The sequence below is a fragment of the Lepidochelys kempii genome, chromosome 4 (genome assembly GCF_965140285.1).
Source record: "Lepidochelys kempii isolate rLepKem1 chromosome 4, rLepKem1.hap1, whole genome shotgun sequence".
Lineage (NCBI taxonomy): Eukaryota > Metazoa > Chordata > Testudines > Cheloniidae > Lepidochelys > Lepidochelys kempii.
Window position 1 is genome coordinate 123,189,033 of NC_136383.1, and position 16,849 is coordinate 123,205,881.

Sequence of the window (16,849 nt, forward strand, 5' to 3'; positions counted from 1 at the left end):
GCATGAGATGCCGATCAGGTTCCTGAAGGGCCTTGAAAGGCTCTTTCCGCCAATCTGGGACCAGGTTCCCCAATAGGACCTTAACCTTGTCCTCTCCAGGCTCACGGGGTCCGCCATGGCTTCTTGTTCCCTTTCCGACCTGTTATGGAAGGTCACATTCCTTGTAGCGCTTACCTCGGCAAGGCGTGTCTCCAAGATTAAAACCCTCACTTCAGAGTCCCCGTACATGGTATTTTACAAAGACGAGGTCCAGCTGTGGCCCCATCCAGCTTTTCTGCATAAGGTAGTGTCTCACTTTCGTGTCAACCAGGATATCTTCCTCCCAGTGTTCTGCCTGAAGCCTCATTCGACCAAAGAGGAGAGGTGGTTGCACACTCTGGATGTCAAGCATGTCCTGGCATTCTACCTGGAGCACACCAAGCCCTTCTGCAGATCGACCCAGCTCTTTATCGCGATAGCTGACAGGATGAAGGGCCTTCCGGTGTTCTCTCAGAGAATTTCGAATTGGATTATCATAGAATCATAGAATATCAGGGTTGGAAGGGACCTCAGGAGGTCATCTAGTCCAACCCCCTGCTCAAAGCAGGACCAATCCCCAATTAAATCATCCCAGCCGGGGCTTTGTCAAACCTGACCTTAAAAACTTCTAAGAAAGGAGATTCCACCAGCTCCCTAGGTAACGCATTCCAATGTTTCACCACCCTCTTAGTGAAAAAGTTTTTCCTAATATCCAACCTAAACCTCCCCCACTGCAACTTGAGACCATTACTCCTTGTCCTGTCCTCTTCTACCACTGAGAGTAGTCTAGAACTATCCCCTCAGGAACCATCTCTCAGGTAGTTGAAAGCAGCTATCAAATCCCCCCCTCATTCTTCTCTTCTGCAGACTAAACAATCCCAGTTCCCTCAGCCTCTCCTCATAAGTCATGTGTTCCAGACCCCTAATCATTTTTGTTGCTCTTCCCTGGACTCTCTCCAATTTATCCACATCCTTCTTGTAGTGTGGGGCCCAAAACTGGACACAGTACTCCAGATGAGGCCTCACCAATGTCGAATAGAGGGGGACGATCACATCCCTCGATCTGCTGGCAATGCCCCTCCTTATACACCCCAAAATGCCATTGGCCTTCTTGGCAACAAGGGCACACTGCTGACTCATATCCAGCTTCTCGTCCACTATCACCCCTAGGTCCTTTTCTGCAGAACTGCTGCCTAGCCATTCGGTCCCTAGTCTGTAGCAGTGCATTGGGTTCTTCCGTCCTAAGTGCAGGACCCTGCACTTATCCTTATTGAACCTCATCAGCTTTCTTTTGGCCCAATCCTCCAATTTGTCTAGGTCCCTCTCTATCCTATCCCTGCCCTCCAGCGTATCTACCACTCCTCCTAGTTTAGTATCATCCGCAAATTTGCTGAGAGTGCAATCCACACCATCCTCCAGATCATTTATGAAGATATTGAACAAAACCGGCCCCAGGACCGACCCCTGGGGCACTCCACTTGACACCGGCTGCCAACTAGACATGGAGCTATTGATCACTACCCGTTGAGCCCGACAATCTAGCCAACTTTCTACCCACCTTATAATGCATTCATCCAGCCCATACTTCTTTAACTTGCTGACAAGAATACTGTGGGAGACCGTGTCAAAAGCTTTGCTAAAGTCAAGAAACAATACATCCACTGCTTTCCCTTCATCCACAAAACCAGTAATCTCATCATAGAAGGCGATTAGATTAGTCAGGCATGACCTTCCCTTGGTGAATCCATGCTGACTGTTCCTCATCACTTTCCTCCCATGTAAGTGCTTCAGGATTGATTCTTTGAGGACCTTCTCCATGATTTTTCCGGGGACTGAGGTGAGGCTGACTGGCCTGTAGTTCCCAGGATCCTCCTCCTTCCCTTTTTTAAAGATTGGCACTACATTAGCCTTTTTCCAGTCATCTGGGACTTCCCCCGTTCGCCACGAGTTTTCAAAGATAATGGCCAATGGCTCTGCAATCACAGCCGCCAATTCCTTTAGCATTCTCGGATGCAACTCGTCCGGCCCCATGGACTTGTGCACGTCCAGCTTTTCTAAATAGTCCCTAACCACCTCTTTCTCCACAGAGGGCTGGCCATCTACTCCCCATGCTGTGATGCCCAGCGCAGCAGTCTGGGAGCTGACTTTGTTAGTGAAGACAGAGGCAAAAAAAAACATTGAGTACATTAGCTTTTTCCACATCCTCTGTCACTAAATTGCCTCCCTCATTCACTAAGGGATCCACACTTTCCTTGGCTTTCTTCTTGTTGCCAACATACCTGAAAAAACCCTTCTTGTTACTCTTGACATCTCTTGCTAGCTGCAGCTCCAGGTGCGATTTGGCCCTCCTGATTTCATTCCTACATGCCCGAGCAATATTTTTATACTCTTCCAATCTTCCACTTCTTGTAAGCTTCTTTTTTATGTTTAAGATCCGCTAGGATTTCACTGTTAAGCCAAGCTGGTCGCCTGCCATATTTACTATTCTTTCGACACATCGGGATGGTTTGTCCCTTTAACCTCAACAGGGATTCCTTGGATTACCACCTGCATCCATACTTGTTATGAGTTGGCTCAGGCTGTGCCTCCACTGATTGTGAATGCCCATTTGACTAGGGTGCAGGCATCTTCGGCTGTCTTCCTGGTGCATGTCTCTATCCAGAATATATGCCGGGCCATGACGTGGTCTTCACTACACACATTCACGATGCATTATGCCATCACTCAGCAGGCCAGAGATTATGCTGGCTTCAGCAGAGCTGCTTGCAATCAACACATCCATGAACTCCTACCCGCTTCCAGTGGTACTGCTTGGGAATCACCTACAATGGAATGGTCATGAGCAAGCACTTGAAGAAGAAAAGAGTTACCTTTTCGTAACCGTTGTTCTTCGAGATGTGGTGTTCATGTCCATTCCATTCCTTCCCCACTATCAGAGTTTCTGGCAAGAAAGAACTGAGGGGGCGGGGAGCTGGCGGCGCCTCTTATACTGGTGCATACACACACCACTCCAGTGGGCACCAGAGCTCATCCTCATCCACTGCAGGAAAACTTATGGCACCAGTGCATGTGACGAGCACACTCACCTACAATGGAATGGACATAAGCAACACATCTAGAAGAACAACAGTTACAAAAAGGTAATTCTCTTTTCTCCCTCCTCCTTCTAACAACCTTTTATGTACTTGAAAACAGTTACCATATCCCCTCTCACTCTTCTCTTCTCCAGACTAAACAAATCAAGTTTTTTCAATCTTCCCTCAAAGGTACTGTTTTCTAGACCTTTAATAATTGTGTAGCTCTTCTTTGGACTTTCTCCAATTTGTCCACATCTTTCCTGAAATGTGGTACCCAGAACTGGACACAATACTCCAGTTGAGGCTTAATCAGCGTGGAATAGAGTAGAAAAATTACTTTTTGTGTCTTGCTTACAACACTCCTGCTAATACATCCCAAAATGATGTTTTCTCCCCCCCTCCGCCCCCCGTGTTGTACTATTGACTCATATTTAGCTTGTGATCCAGTATGACCCCCAGATCCCTTTCTGCAGCACTCCTTCCTAGGCAGTCATTTCCCATTTTGTATGTGTGCAACTGATTGATTGTTCCTTCCTAAGTGGAGTACTTTGCATTTGTCCTTATTGAATTTCATCCTATATACTTCAGACCATTTCTCCAGTTTGTCCAGATCATTTTGAATTTTAATGCTATCCTCCAAAGCGTTTGCAACTCCTCCCAGTTTGGTATCATCCACAAACTTTCAGTGTACTCTCTATGCTATTATCTGTGCATATAAATGTCTCAGCATGCATATGAATTTACATTACAATGAGTATTTCTCTTTATATATCACTTCGAAGAATGAGACACATGTGCTCATCATTAGCGTAATTGTACCTCTTCCAGGAAGACTACATGTTTATGGGCCAGATTGTGATCCTGTTATTCACATAGAGTAGTAGTTCACTCCACATTCGGTCCCATTTACTTAATAGTACTACTTGTGGATTCACGTAGTACTCATGGTGAATAACAGTATCTCACCCTGGCCCAATTTCATAATTAAAATAAGCTTATATTGGAAAGATTTTGTGTTCTGCCTTACAGGTTCAAGGCTTGTGGAAACTGTTTTGCACTTTGGAGCTTCCCTTGATAAAAATTTTGGCAGGTAAGAAAATGTGAGTAAAATATAAGATTGTTCAACAATTTTTTCAGACAGCATTTTCTAGTATGATTTATAATGCTTAATAGTTAAATAGAACATTGCACCTTTAAAGTGCTATATAATCATCATATCATCCTCACAACACTTCTCTAATGCTATTTTCCTCATTTTACAGATGGAGAAACAGAGCTTCAGACAAAACTGTCAAATTTGGGTGCCTAAAGATAGGCACTCAAATCCATATTTAGGTATCTAGAAAAGCGTACCTCTGAAAATCAAGCCATTTTTCTAGGTACTTAAATATGGACATATGTGCCTAATTCTGAACTTTGCACCCAAGTTTAAAAAATTTGTCCTTTGTGACTTACTCAGGGTCACATTGCAAGTCAGTGGCAAAACTGGGAGTAGAACCCAGGAATTCCTGGTTCCCAAGGTGGTGCTTAGTTCATTATACAACACTATTTTTTAATATTATGGCTTGAATGTAGAATTGATGCCTCTAAGGTTTTTTCAAAATTGTATTTTGTTCTCAGTTATATACTTGTATTTACAGTGATGGAAACCCATAAAATACATGTGAATAAAGAAGAACTAAAAAGAACATCAGAGATTCTAGGGGTAAACTATTGTATTTCCTTTTTTGAAATTGTGCTACATATAGTGTGAGGACCACTCCCCCATTGACTGGGAGAGGACAAGATTATAGTTAGAAAATTATTTTAACATTCGTTTCCATTTTGACTTTGTAATATGTTCTCCAGTTAACAGTCCTGTAACCCGTAGGCTTTTGTTGTATGAAAGTTCAAATATAGGTGTGGGTCCTCTAATGTATTGTAGCTAATGATGAGTTAACTTAAAGTTGGGATAACTTTAAATTTATTTATAAAAGCAAGACATAGATCTATTTGCCAAAACCCCTTATACGGCAGACAGTTTATTGTTTTATGGGTAAATTGTTTTTCTGATTTGAGTGTCCATTCACCAGACCTCTTTGTTCCTATCTTTGTTCTTATCTGTTAGTATTCCTGCTTTTGGAGTAATACTTTGGGAAGAAGGTATAACAAAGCCTTCTAGGGTCAGATTTGACGACCAAAACAAGTATTTTCATAGGTTTGCCTCCACATAGGAATTGCCATGCTGCAGTATTGCCATCTCCAAAATTAAAAAAAAAAATCATGAGTCAACCCCCCTGCCTTCCAACATCATGAGATTTAAAAGTAAATATTGTGTTTTAGTCTTTGATTTTTTGAATTCCCCTTGCCCAACCTTACTGTATGTGTGTGACAATTAGTGTTGGCAACTCTCCCAAATTTATGAATTACAGTGATTTTAGCTCCTGTTGCCTGAGGGTGCGGAGTTCCCGCTTCTCCCTAAAACCACAAAATTCTGATCTATTAAGTCTCCCACCGTCACATCTGCTCATCCCCTGCAGTCGAGCAATTAATTCTGCCCCTCATTCCCCACTATCAGTTCTGCTCCCTGACCTCCCCTCGGGTTTTTCAGCACCCTCTCTCAAGGCTGGAGTGTGTGTGTCTACTGGGGCTTTTCCACCCCCTTATTCCCCTCTTACTAGGCTTGGTGTTGCAGGGAAGGTGAGGATGGGGGAATATTAGGAAGTAGACTGACCCAGAGTTCGCAGAAGGGGCAAAGGGAAGAGGGAGCAGAACCATCCTGAGCTGCCAGGATGTTTCTCCTGTTTCCTCCCCACTGCCTCTCCTATGAGAATGGTCTCAGCTGCTCCCTCTCCTCTACCCCTCCATTCTTCTGGCACCTGAGAGAAGGGGAAAGAGAGATATGGCTAACTCTTGCAACAGCTCTGATTGGAGGATGGGGAAGTTGGGGATGGCAGCCAGTCAGAGGGTGTTTTCCTCCCAGTAAAGAATGAAATTTGCTAAAGGGGTGGCACATCTTGCATCATAGTGAGACTGGCTCCAGTCTCAGCCAAAAGCAGGTTACTTGTGAGAAAATCGCAAGAGTTGGTAGACCTTATACTAGATCAGACCTGAGATCCAGCTGGTCCAGTATCCTGTCTGACAGTGGCCAGTACCAGATATTTCAGAGAAAGGTATAAAATCCCTGCAATGGGCAGATGTGTGATATTCTGTCATATAGCTTCTCTTCACATTCATCACAAATGGGTAATGCCTCTCACCTGTGGAATCCGGAGGTGGTTCAACGTTGATGCTGCAGGTTCCAGGACTAAGCCCTACCCTTCAACTCAAGCCACAAGAGTTTCTGCCTTTGGCAGTGGAACAAGTTGGCGGTTCAATTTCTCATCACCACTTTGTTGTATAATTGTAATTTTTACTTGTTTTAATGCAGTGGTTACTACCTTTCAATTTGTGCCTTTGCTTTCTCTCTCAAGAATTGAGGAATCACTAGAGTTTTGAGTTTCTAGCCCTCTAGTTTCTCCAGTACAACCACCTCTCTTGTGGGTTCCCTCTGCCTCCCACCATAGCAGCAGTAAAGCCCTGCAAGCATCAGGCTAAGTCTGAGTTTCTATAGGCAGCTTTGAGGAGCCTCAGAGATCAAGTTATGTCTTCCTGCTGCAAGCTCCTGACCCTTCCTTTGCCAGCACAATGAGCTCTGAGTCATTTAGGCATGCAGAGGCCTAGACCACCACCCAAAGCAATGACTCCACTGTAGGAAAGCTTGATGAGTTGTATGAGGATCCCCAGGGAGAGGAAAACTCCTCACAGCTTTCTGGAGATTGCAAAACTTGCCCACAAGAGACCAAGTTCCAAAAAGCAAGTATCCCCTTCATAAGGCAGCAACGCATATTGTTAACAAGCAAGTGGTGTAAAAAAAAGGGTATAAAGTCTTCCTCTTTTGCCTTCCCACCCTGAAGGAGTGTTTGCTGGGGCATTTCTCATACACAGAAGCTCTCACTGTTCTCTCTATCAGGCTCACTGCTCCCAGCTCCCCCTGCCCCGCCGCCCAATATCTGGGTATACAGAGAAGTCTGTTACATTGTAGTCTGATGCAGAACTTCACAGGAGTAACAGGAATTATGTCTGTCTGGTTTTCAGCCCATGTAAGCTGATAGACTCTGAGCCCTTTTCCCTACCTATGAGGTGAACATAAGAATGGACTCACTGGGTCAGACCAAAGGTCCATCTAACCCAGTATCCTGTCTTCTGACAGTGGCTAATGCCAGGTGCCCAAGAGGGAATGAACGAAACAGGTAATCATCAAGTGATCCATCCTGTCACCCATTCCTAGCTTCTGACAAACAGAGGCTAGAGACGCCATCCCTGTCCACTGGCTAATAGCCATTGATGGACCTATCCTCAATGAATTTATCTAGTTTTTTTTGGAACCCTGTTATAGTCTTGGCCTTCACAACATCCTCTGGCAAAGAGTTCCACATGTTGACTGTGTGTTGAATGAAGAAATACTTCCTTTTGTTTGTTTTAAATCTGCTGCCTATTAATTTCATTTGGTGACACCTAGTTCTTGTGTTATGAGAAGGAGTAAATAACACCACCTTATTTACTTTCTCCACACCAGTCATGATTTTATAGACCTCAGTCATATCCCCCCTTAGCTGTCTCTTTTCCAAGCTGAAAAGTCCCAGTCTTATTTATCTCTCCTTATATGGAAGCTGTTCCATGCCCATAATCATTTTTGTTGCCCTTTTCTGAACCTTTCCAATATATCTTTTTTGAGATGGGACGACCATATCTGCATGCAGTATTCAAGGTGTGGGCATACCATGGATTTGTATAGAGGCAATATGATATTTTCTGTCTTATTATCTATCCCTTTCTTAGTGATTCCTAACATTCTGTTAGCTTTTTTGAGTGGATGTTTTCAGAGAACAATCCACAATGACTCCAAGATCTCTTTCTTGAGTGGTAACAGCTAATTTAGACCCCATCATTGTATATGTATTGTTGGGATTATGTTTTCCAATGCTCATTACTTTGCATTTATCAACATTGAATTTCATCTGCCATTTTGTTGCCCAGTCACCCAGTTTTGAGAGATCCTTTTGTAGCTCTTTGCAGTCTGCCTGGGACTTAACTATCTTGAATATTTTTGTATCATCTGCCAATTTTGCCACCTCACTTTTTACCCCTTTTTCCAGATCATTTATGAATATATTGAATAGGACCGGTCCCAGTACAGTCCCCTGGGGGACACCACTAATTACCTCTCTCCATTCTGAAAACTGACCATTTATTCCTATCCTCTGTATCCTATTTTTTAACCAGTTACCAATCCATGAGAGGACCTTCACTCTTATCCCAGGACAGCTTACTTTGCTTAAGAGCCTTTGGTGAGGGACCTTGTCAAAGGCTTTCTGAAAATCTAAGTACACTATAGCCACTGGATTCCCCCTTGTCCACATGCTTGTTGACCCCCTCAAAGAATTGTAGTCGGTGGGAGGGGGTCTTTCTCATCCCTCCTTCTCAACATATACTCTCTCCACATTAAAGCATACGGAGTACTTCAAGCAGTCTGTGCCCAGAACAGAGTCATATAATGTATCATGCAGCTGCACTACTGCAAGATAACAAAGAGGTAAGAGAGAAATCCCTTCCCATATTCAAAATATCTCCTGATTACTGAGTAAAGCCCCAAATGGTAGAAGGTTTCTCAAATGGTTGCTAGGGAGTCTAATAGTCTTCAGAGTTCTGGGTGGCCTAGTGGGTAGTGTACCCAGTTTCCAGTCTCACCAGGCTTTCATTCCAGTTCTTAACCCTTGTATATGGCTTAGCTTCATCTCAGGGATTTCAACATCCTTACCTTCTCCTTACTAGAAGGGGAGTGGGGTGGAAATGAGGCTTATGCCCCTCCTGCAACAAGGGAAGTTGGTCGGGGAGCCCAGGCCCTCCTAGTCCACTGGGCTCTGACCCAGGGCCCTATAACAGAGTTGCCTCCTGGCTCACTTTCTATCATTTGCCTACCTCTCATCTCCAAATCTAATATAGGATAGCAAAAGAAAAGCACAAAACCTTCATTTCCAACCTGGCTCAGCAGGCAGTCTTCTTCCTCACAGGGAGTCTTCTTTGGCACCTTTATTCAGGAGCCCTTAGGATAGGTCTGTCTTACTCTCCAACCTTCCTTTTTGGAGCTGATTTGCTCCCTTTTAAGCTTCCTCTCCAGTTGGAACATGCTCTTCAGGTCTGGAGGGCATGTGTGGCCTACCACGGACCAGTACTGTCATATTGTCAGGGGCACCAATTAGGGAGGGCCGGGGGACTCCTGCCACCCCCGAGTTTCATACATGAGGTGTACTATCAGGCAGAGCTCTTAACTGCACAAAATTAGTGTGGAATGTGAGTTCTGCAGAAAGGTGCTTCTCCCAGCTTGTGCCCCGGGGCAGGGAGTCAGTGTTTTGTTTACAAGCAGAGGGAGGGTGTTTAAAATAAGAAAGAGCTGGTAATTAAATTAAGGCTCTGGAAGTGAAGTGGTTAGATGAATCCCTGCAGGGGTAATTGAAGAGAGAAGGCAGGGGACTCAGAAGAAATACAGCTAAGCCCTCTGAGCCAAGTTTACATTCAGAAAAGAGGGAGATGTGAGGGAAGTAGATGAAAAGAAGGGGCCAAAACTCAGGGAAGGGATAGCAGTGGTACAGAGAAGTTCCCACTCTACTGTGGTACTTATGTGGCCCCATCACCATAGTATCTGAGCGCCTCACATCACAGCCCCTCGGTGAAGTAGAGCAGTGCTGTTATTCCCATTGCACTGAGAGACACAGACTAAAGACCAGATTTTCAAAGGTATTGAGGCACCTAGTGGGGTTTTCAAAAGTGCCTAGAAGGTTAGGTGCTTTGTAAATCCCACTAGATGCCTAGCTGTATCTTTGGGTATCTAAAAACCTTTGAAACTCTGTCCCTAAGGCACTGACCTGTGATCATACAGGAAGTCCATGGGGGTCGGGAAGTAGAACCCTGGTCTCACTGGACCAGCCTTTCTCTCTGCTGCAAGCTGCAAAAAAGAAGACTCAGATGGGAGCAAAATCAAGAAGTCCAGTTCTCAGACTCCAGCAATTGGTCCCAGGCGATTGGGAAGGATGTCATGGTTGACGGTATGAAAAGCAGCACAGAGGTCAGGAATGATGAAGAAAGAAAGAAACAGAAAGAAAGAATCAGAGTCAGATGAGAGGAGAGAACTAAACCTCCAATGGGTAGCATGTTCTGCCCCGGGCTGGGTTGTACAGCAATGGCTGCTGTGCAATTTTAGATTTTAACTGAAAACCATTTTGTTTTGTCATTTTTTTGTTCTGAGTTTAAGAAAAGAAAGGAATGAGAAAGTTTCATGTGAGTATCAAATGTAATTCTACTTCAAATTCTTAGGGTTTCAGCTGTATTCAGGCCAATTCCAGAACAAAGAACAGAAATTGCATCCACAGAGTCCATAAAGTCGATGATTATTGTCATGGTTTGTATTATTCACTGGGCACCATCTGTGTGCTCACCACAGTTCAGAATATGCCAGAAACTGTAGTCCCTGAGCCAATGCACATAAAACATGAAACTCTGGATAAGATGACTCAGATATTTAAGTACAAAGTGTATAGTTATTGAGCACATGTTAATATCTATGAATGGAGATGCTGACAGCAATAGAAGTTTTACTGGATTAAGGACTAGAAGATTTGACCCTTCAACTTTCTTTCAAGAGGAAGAGCTACGCAGAGCTTCTGTGCCTGTTTATTTTCCTTTCCTTTCCTTCCTGCTGTGGCCCTGATATACCTCAGAAATCTTAATTTTTTTCCTCAACTTTAAAACATGGAATTTTCTTGGTGTTTCGTTTAAAACATTCTCCTATGTAAACTGCAACTCAATCACTGTAGTGTTGTGTTTAAGACACTTCCGGAAAGTAACTAGCCTTTAAACAGAAGTGAAAGCAGCGTTGCCAACTCTCATGGTTTTGTAATGAGTCTCATGACAATTATTGTTTTCCTTAAAGTCCCAGCTCCTGGAGTCAAGTGATATGTGATGATTTCAGCCTTCATTCTTAAAGAAAAATGAAGTTTCTAGCCTTTGTGGCTGTGGAGAAAGCTTCAAAATATGACCCCAGTGCACCCTAAAGTCTCAAAAAGCAGAATGTAAATAAAAAGGACATCAAATCTATTATTTTTACATAATCTCATTATTTTAAAGCCAATCTCATATTGTTTGGTGAGCCTGATTCATGATTTTTGAACATTTGGGGTTGGCAATACTATGAAAGTGACTTGGAAATGTCAGTTTCACTCCTATTTTAAGTCAGTTTCTAGTCTATTATTTGTAGTGGGGTAACACCCCTAGAGCCCCAGGCAGGTTCAGAATAATCTCATGGGGCCTTGTCCTAATAGGATGTTTCCGAAAGTTAAAGGTCTGTTCTAAGCTTAATGAACTGCAAAAAATACAGGGACACTCCTGGAAAAAGAAAGGGTTACTTACCTTGTGCATTAACTTAGGTTCTTCCAGATGGGTGTCCCTGTGGGTGTGTCGCTACCAGCTCTCCTTCCCTCTACTTCGGAGTTCATATATACACTCTGTGGTGGAGAAGGAACTGAGGACGGTTTGATAGCACCGCAGTATGTAGCTCCCAGGAGTGGCACAAGTCTGGGAGAACATGTGTGACCCAAGCAGGCACTGCTACTGAAATTCTCTGATCACAGGCAAAGGAACGCACATTCACCTAAAGTTGGGCATCCACAGGGACACCCATCCTGAAGAACCTCAATTACTACACAAAGTGAGGAACTCTCTCTTAATAAAGAAAACCTAGTTGGTGACCAGCAAGTGGCTCATCATCTAGAGATCTGATTTGAGTGTAATAAGTCTTGGGTTCATATTCTGGTCAAATCCTTAATGTGATTTGTGACAAGAACAATGGCTCTAACTCTGTAGCTATAATAAAGGCATGTTACACCCATGAATAGCAGTCAATCATCGTAAGCAGATACCCTGTGTATCCAAATTAACAGGTATGCAGTTGTTTGGGAATGTTAGAAAAATTGCTAGCTGAGAATGCAGAGGGGCCTTGTCCCTTACTGGCAAAGCCAGCATAGCAGTTCATAAGTCACTGCCAAAACCAATGGTGTTGAAGAAGGGACTGTTAGCCAAGCAGAGGGGAAAATCTGGAGCAGAGGCTCCCAAGGAAACCTATAAACATTTTTTCCAAACCAAGAGAATTCTCAACATGACTAAGACAAAATGTTTGCAGTGTTGTAGCCATGTTGGTCCCAGGATATAGAAGAGACAAGGTGGGTGTTGTAGTAAAACACAACTTTGTCTTCCAAACCACCATCGAAATAGCCAGAAGGGCGTGGAGGCAGTGCATGGTAGTGTGGCTCGACCTGGCTAACGCCCTTGGGTCCATGTCCCACCACCACATCTTTGCCACACTCCAGGAGTTTGGGATGCCAGAGAACTTCCTTCGTGTGATCCGAGAGGTGTACAAGGGATGCAGCACCACCATTCGCTCGGTCGAAGGGGAGACCGCCGAGATCCCAATCCGGAGCGGAGTTAAGCAGGGCTGTCCCCTCAGCCCCATCATCTTTAACCTTGCCATGGAGCCGTTGCTGCGAGCAACCTCCAATGGCACAGATGGCTTCAACCTCCACGGTGAGAGGGTGAGCGTCCTGGCTTATGCGGATGACCTGGTCCTGACCGCGGATGACCCAGAGAACCTCCAACGTATGCTAGATGCCACCAGTCGAGCTGCCGATTGGATAGGGCTCTGCTTCAATGCAAAGAAGTACGCAACTCTCCACATCGACAGCAGCAAAAGGGACTCGGTGCAGACGACAGGGTTCCAGATCCAGGGCAAGCCCATCATCCCCCTGGCAGAGGGGCAGGCGTACCAGCACCTCGGCACGCCGACGGGTTTCCGTGTCCGGCAGACACTCAAGGACACCATCCAGAAGATCTTGCAGGATGCCGCCAAGATGGATGCCTCCCTGCTAGCACCGTGTCAGAAGATAAATGCCCTGAACACCTTCCTGATCCCCTGCATCTCGTTCATCCTAAGGGGATCCACCATGGCGAAGGTACCCCTCAACAAGGCAGACAAGATCGTCTGGCAGCTGGCGAAGAAGTGGCTGTTCCTTCCCCAGAGAGCCAGCAACGAGCTGGTCTGCATCGCCCACAGGCATGGCAGTGCCAATGTCCTCCACATGGGCGACCTCTGTGATATCACGGTAATCACCCAATCCTTCCGTCTGCTGCCGTGTCCTGACTCCATGGTAAGGAACATCGCAGCAAACGCCCTCCATGACGCAACAAAGAAGCGGATCGGCAGAGCCCCCTCCAACCAAGACACCGCCACCTTCCTGAGCAGTTCCCTGGATGGCGAATTCGGACGGGACGGGCGTGACATCGCTTCACTGTGGTCCCGGGCTCGCAATGCTCGCGTCGCCTGGGGAAGCGCATCGGCTGCCGCTGGGAGTGGTGCGAGGAGCGCCAGGAGCTGGGAGTCCTGGTGCTGCAGATCAGGTCCGATGACAACACCATCGTCACCCCAAGTGCCCAGGGCATGCTGGAGAGGACCCTGAAGGCAGCCATCCACTCACTGTACATGGAAACCCTGAAGCGTAAACTGGACCAGGGTAGAGCCTTCGAACTGACCAGCAAGTGGGACACCAGCAACCACTTCCTTGCTGGGGGCGACTTCACTCGTTTTGCCGACTGGCAGTTCATCCACCGTGCCCGGCTCAACTGTGTCCCTCTCAACGGAGCCGTCCGCCACGGGAACTGAGACAAGCGTTGCAGGAAGTGCGGCTATGCCAACGAGACCCTGCCCCACGTCTTGTGCAGCTGCAAGCCCCACTCCAGAGCCTGGCAGCTGCGCCACAACGCCATCCAGAACCGCCTGGTGAAAGCCATCGCACTGTGCCTGGGGGAGGTCGCTGTGAACTGCGCCATCCCTGGTACTGACAGCCAGTTGTGACCTGACGTGGTAGTCACCGACGAGGCCCAGAAAAAGATCATCCTCATCGATGTCACGGTCTCCTTTGAGAACAGGACCCTGGCCTTCCGTGAAGCCCAGGCTCGTAAGCTGGAAAAATATGCCCCCCTGGCCGACACCCTGAGAGCAAAGGGCTACGAGGTGCAGATGGATGCCCTGATCATCGGAGCCCTGGGCGCTTGGGACCCCTGCAACGAGCATGTGCCGCAGACCTGTGGGATCGGTCGACGCTACGCATGGCTCATGCGGCGCCTCATGGTCTCGGACTCCATCCGATGGTCCAGGGACATCTACATCGAACACATCACCGGCCACCGACAGTACCAGGAAGTGTGAGCCGGTATGACATCGTGCATCAACTATGGGAAAGGGACTGAGAGACTTTATCCATTGGACCATATGAACTGGAACCATAAACTCACCGAACATTTAAATTGGAAAAAATTTTGAAGGAGAAGGTAGTTAAGGACATTGAAGTCAATAGTAAATGGGACAAAATACAACATGGTTTTACAAAAGGTAGATTGTGCCAAACCAACCTGATCTCCTTCTTTGAGAAAGTAATAGATTTTTTAGACAAAGGAAACGCAGTGGATCTAATTTACCTAGATTTTAGTAAGGCATTTGATACTGTGCCACATGGGGAATTATTAGTTAAATTGGATAAGATGGGGATCAATAGGAAAATTGAAAGGTGGATAAGTAATTGGTTAAAGGGGAGACTACAACAGATCCTACTGAAAGGTGAACTGTCAGGTTGGAGGGAGGTTACCCGTGGAGTTCCTCAAGGATCGGTTTTGGGACCAATCTTATTTAATCTTTTTATTACTGACCTTGGCACAAAATGTGGGAGTGTGCTAATAAAGTTTGCGGATGATACAAAGCTGGGAGGTATTGCCAATTTAGAGAAGGACAGGGATATCCTACAGGAGGATCTGGATGACCTTTTAAACTGGAGTAATAGTAATAGGATGAAATTTAATAGTGAGAAGTGTATGGTCATGCATTTAGGGATTAATAACAAGAATTTTAGTTATAAGCTGGGGACGCATCAATTAGAAGTAACGGAGGAGGAAAAGGACCTTGGAGTATTGGTTGATCATAGGATGACTATGAGCTGCCAATGTGATATGGCCCTGAAAAAAGCTAATGTGGTCTTGGGAGGCATCAGGAGAGGTATTTCCAGTAGGGATAAGGAGGTTTTAGTACTGTTATACAAGGCACTGGTGAGACCTCACCTGGAATACTGTGTGCAGTTCTGGTCTCCCATGTTTAAGAAGGATGAATTCAAACTGGAACAGGTACAGAGAAGGGCTACTAGGATGATCCGAGGAATGAAAATTTGTCTTATGAAAGGAGACTCAAGGAGCTTGGCTTGTTTAGCCTAACTAAAAGAAGGTTGAGGGGAGATATGATTGCTCTCTATAAATATATAAGAGGGATAAATACCAGAGAGGGAGAGGAATTATTTAAGCTCAGTACCAATGTGGACACAAGATCAAATGGATATAAACTGGCCACCAGGAAATTTAGACTAGAAATTAGACAAAGGTTTCTAACCTTCAGAGGAGTGAAGTTTTGGAATAGCCTTCCAAGGGAAGCAGTGGGGGCAAAAGATCTATCTGGCTTTAAGATTAAACTCGATAAGTTTATGGAGGAGATGGTATGATGGGATAACATGGTTTTGGTAATTAAATATTCATGGTAAATAGGCCCAATGGCCTGTGATGGGATATTAGATGGGATGGGATCCGAGTTACCCAGGAAAGAATTTTCTGTAGTATCTGGCTGATGAATCTTGCCCATATGCTCAGGGTTTAGCTGATTGCCATATTTGAGGTCGGGAAGGAATTTTCCTCCAGGGCAGATTGGAAGAGGCCCTGGAGGTTTTTCGCCTTCCTCTGTAGCATGGGGCACGGGTCACTTGCTGGAGGATTCCTTGAAGTCTTTAAACTATGATTTGAGGACTTCAGTAGTACAGATATAGGTGTGAGGTTTTTTGCAGGAGTGGTGGGTGAAATTCTGTGGCCTGCGTTGTGCAGGAGGTCAGACTAGATGATCATAATGGTCCCTTCTGACCTAAATATCTATGAAAAACATACCCCCATATCTCAATGTGTACTTTGACCCCTTAAACTTTTACCCCCAATCGGGGAGATTGCAGATTATGTATTCCTTACGCCATCCATTCCTAAACCGAATTTTGCACCGTTGATAATCTGTACCTTATTCCCTGATAACCAGAAACTTCTATGCTTAAACTCTGTACCATTTTCTTTTTACTTCAACATCATCTTAATAAAATTATTAAATCTTTTATTGGACCAACTTCTGTTGGTTTTGAATCTGAAGAAGAGCTCTGTGTAGCTCAAAAGCTAGTCTCTTCCACCAACAGAAGTTGGTTCAATAAAAGATATTACCTCATCCACCTTATCTCTCTCAAAGACAAAGTGAACATTTGTGCATGAGTTATTACAATTCCTGTACAGTCTTGATCTTCTTTTTGATCTACCCTTTGCACCCAGAGTCTTACATGGCTGGTAGTAGCCATAGCATGGCTCATGTCGCAAGCTACACATCTATTCCATTCATGGACAACTTACCTGTCAGTGCCCTGTCCAGAAAAACATACCCACTTGTAATTCACCAGCTGCTGAAAAGGATTCAAACCCACTGTTGTACCAATAAAATAAAAACCAGCAGGATCTTATTAAAGGGAAAAAGGCAAAATACCACATTTATTGTGAATACAGAAAGA

At 45.1% G+C, this 16,849-nt stretch overlaps 1 protein-coding gene across 1 annotated transcript in view; it reads left to right on the plus strand.

Annotated features, from left to right (window-relative positions):
* The window catches only part of POLN (DNA polymerase nu), a 236,183-nt gene that overhangs the window by 91,729 nt on the left and 127,605 nt on the right, over positions 1-16,849 (plus strand). Inside the window, exons 10-11 of the mRNA XM_073343208.1 lie at positions 4,125-4,185; positions 4,736-4,800. Coding sequence (XP_073199309.1) covers positions 4,125-4,185; positions 4,736-4,800 — 126 coding nt within the window. The remainder of the gene's footprint in view (positions 1-4,124; positions 4,186-4,735; positions 4,801-16,849) is intronic.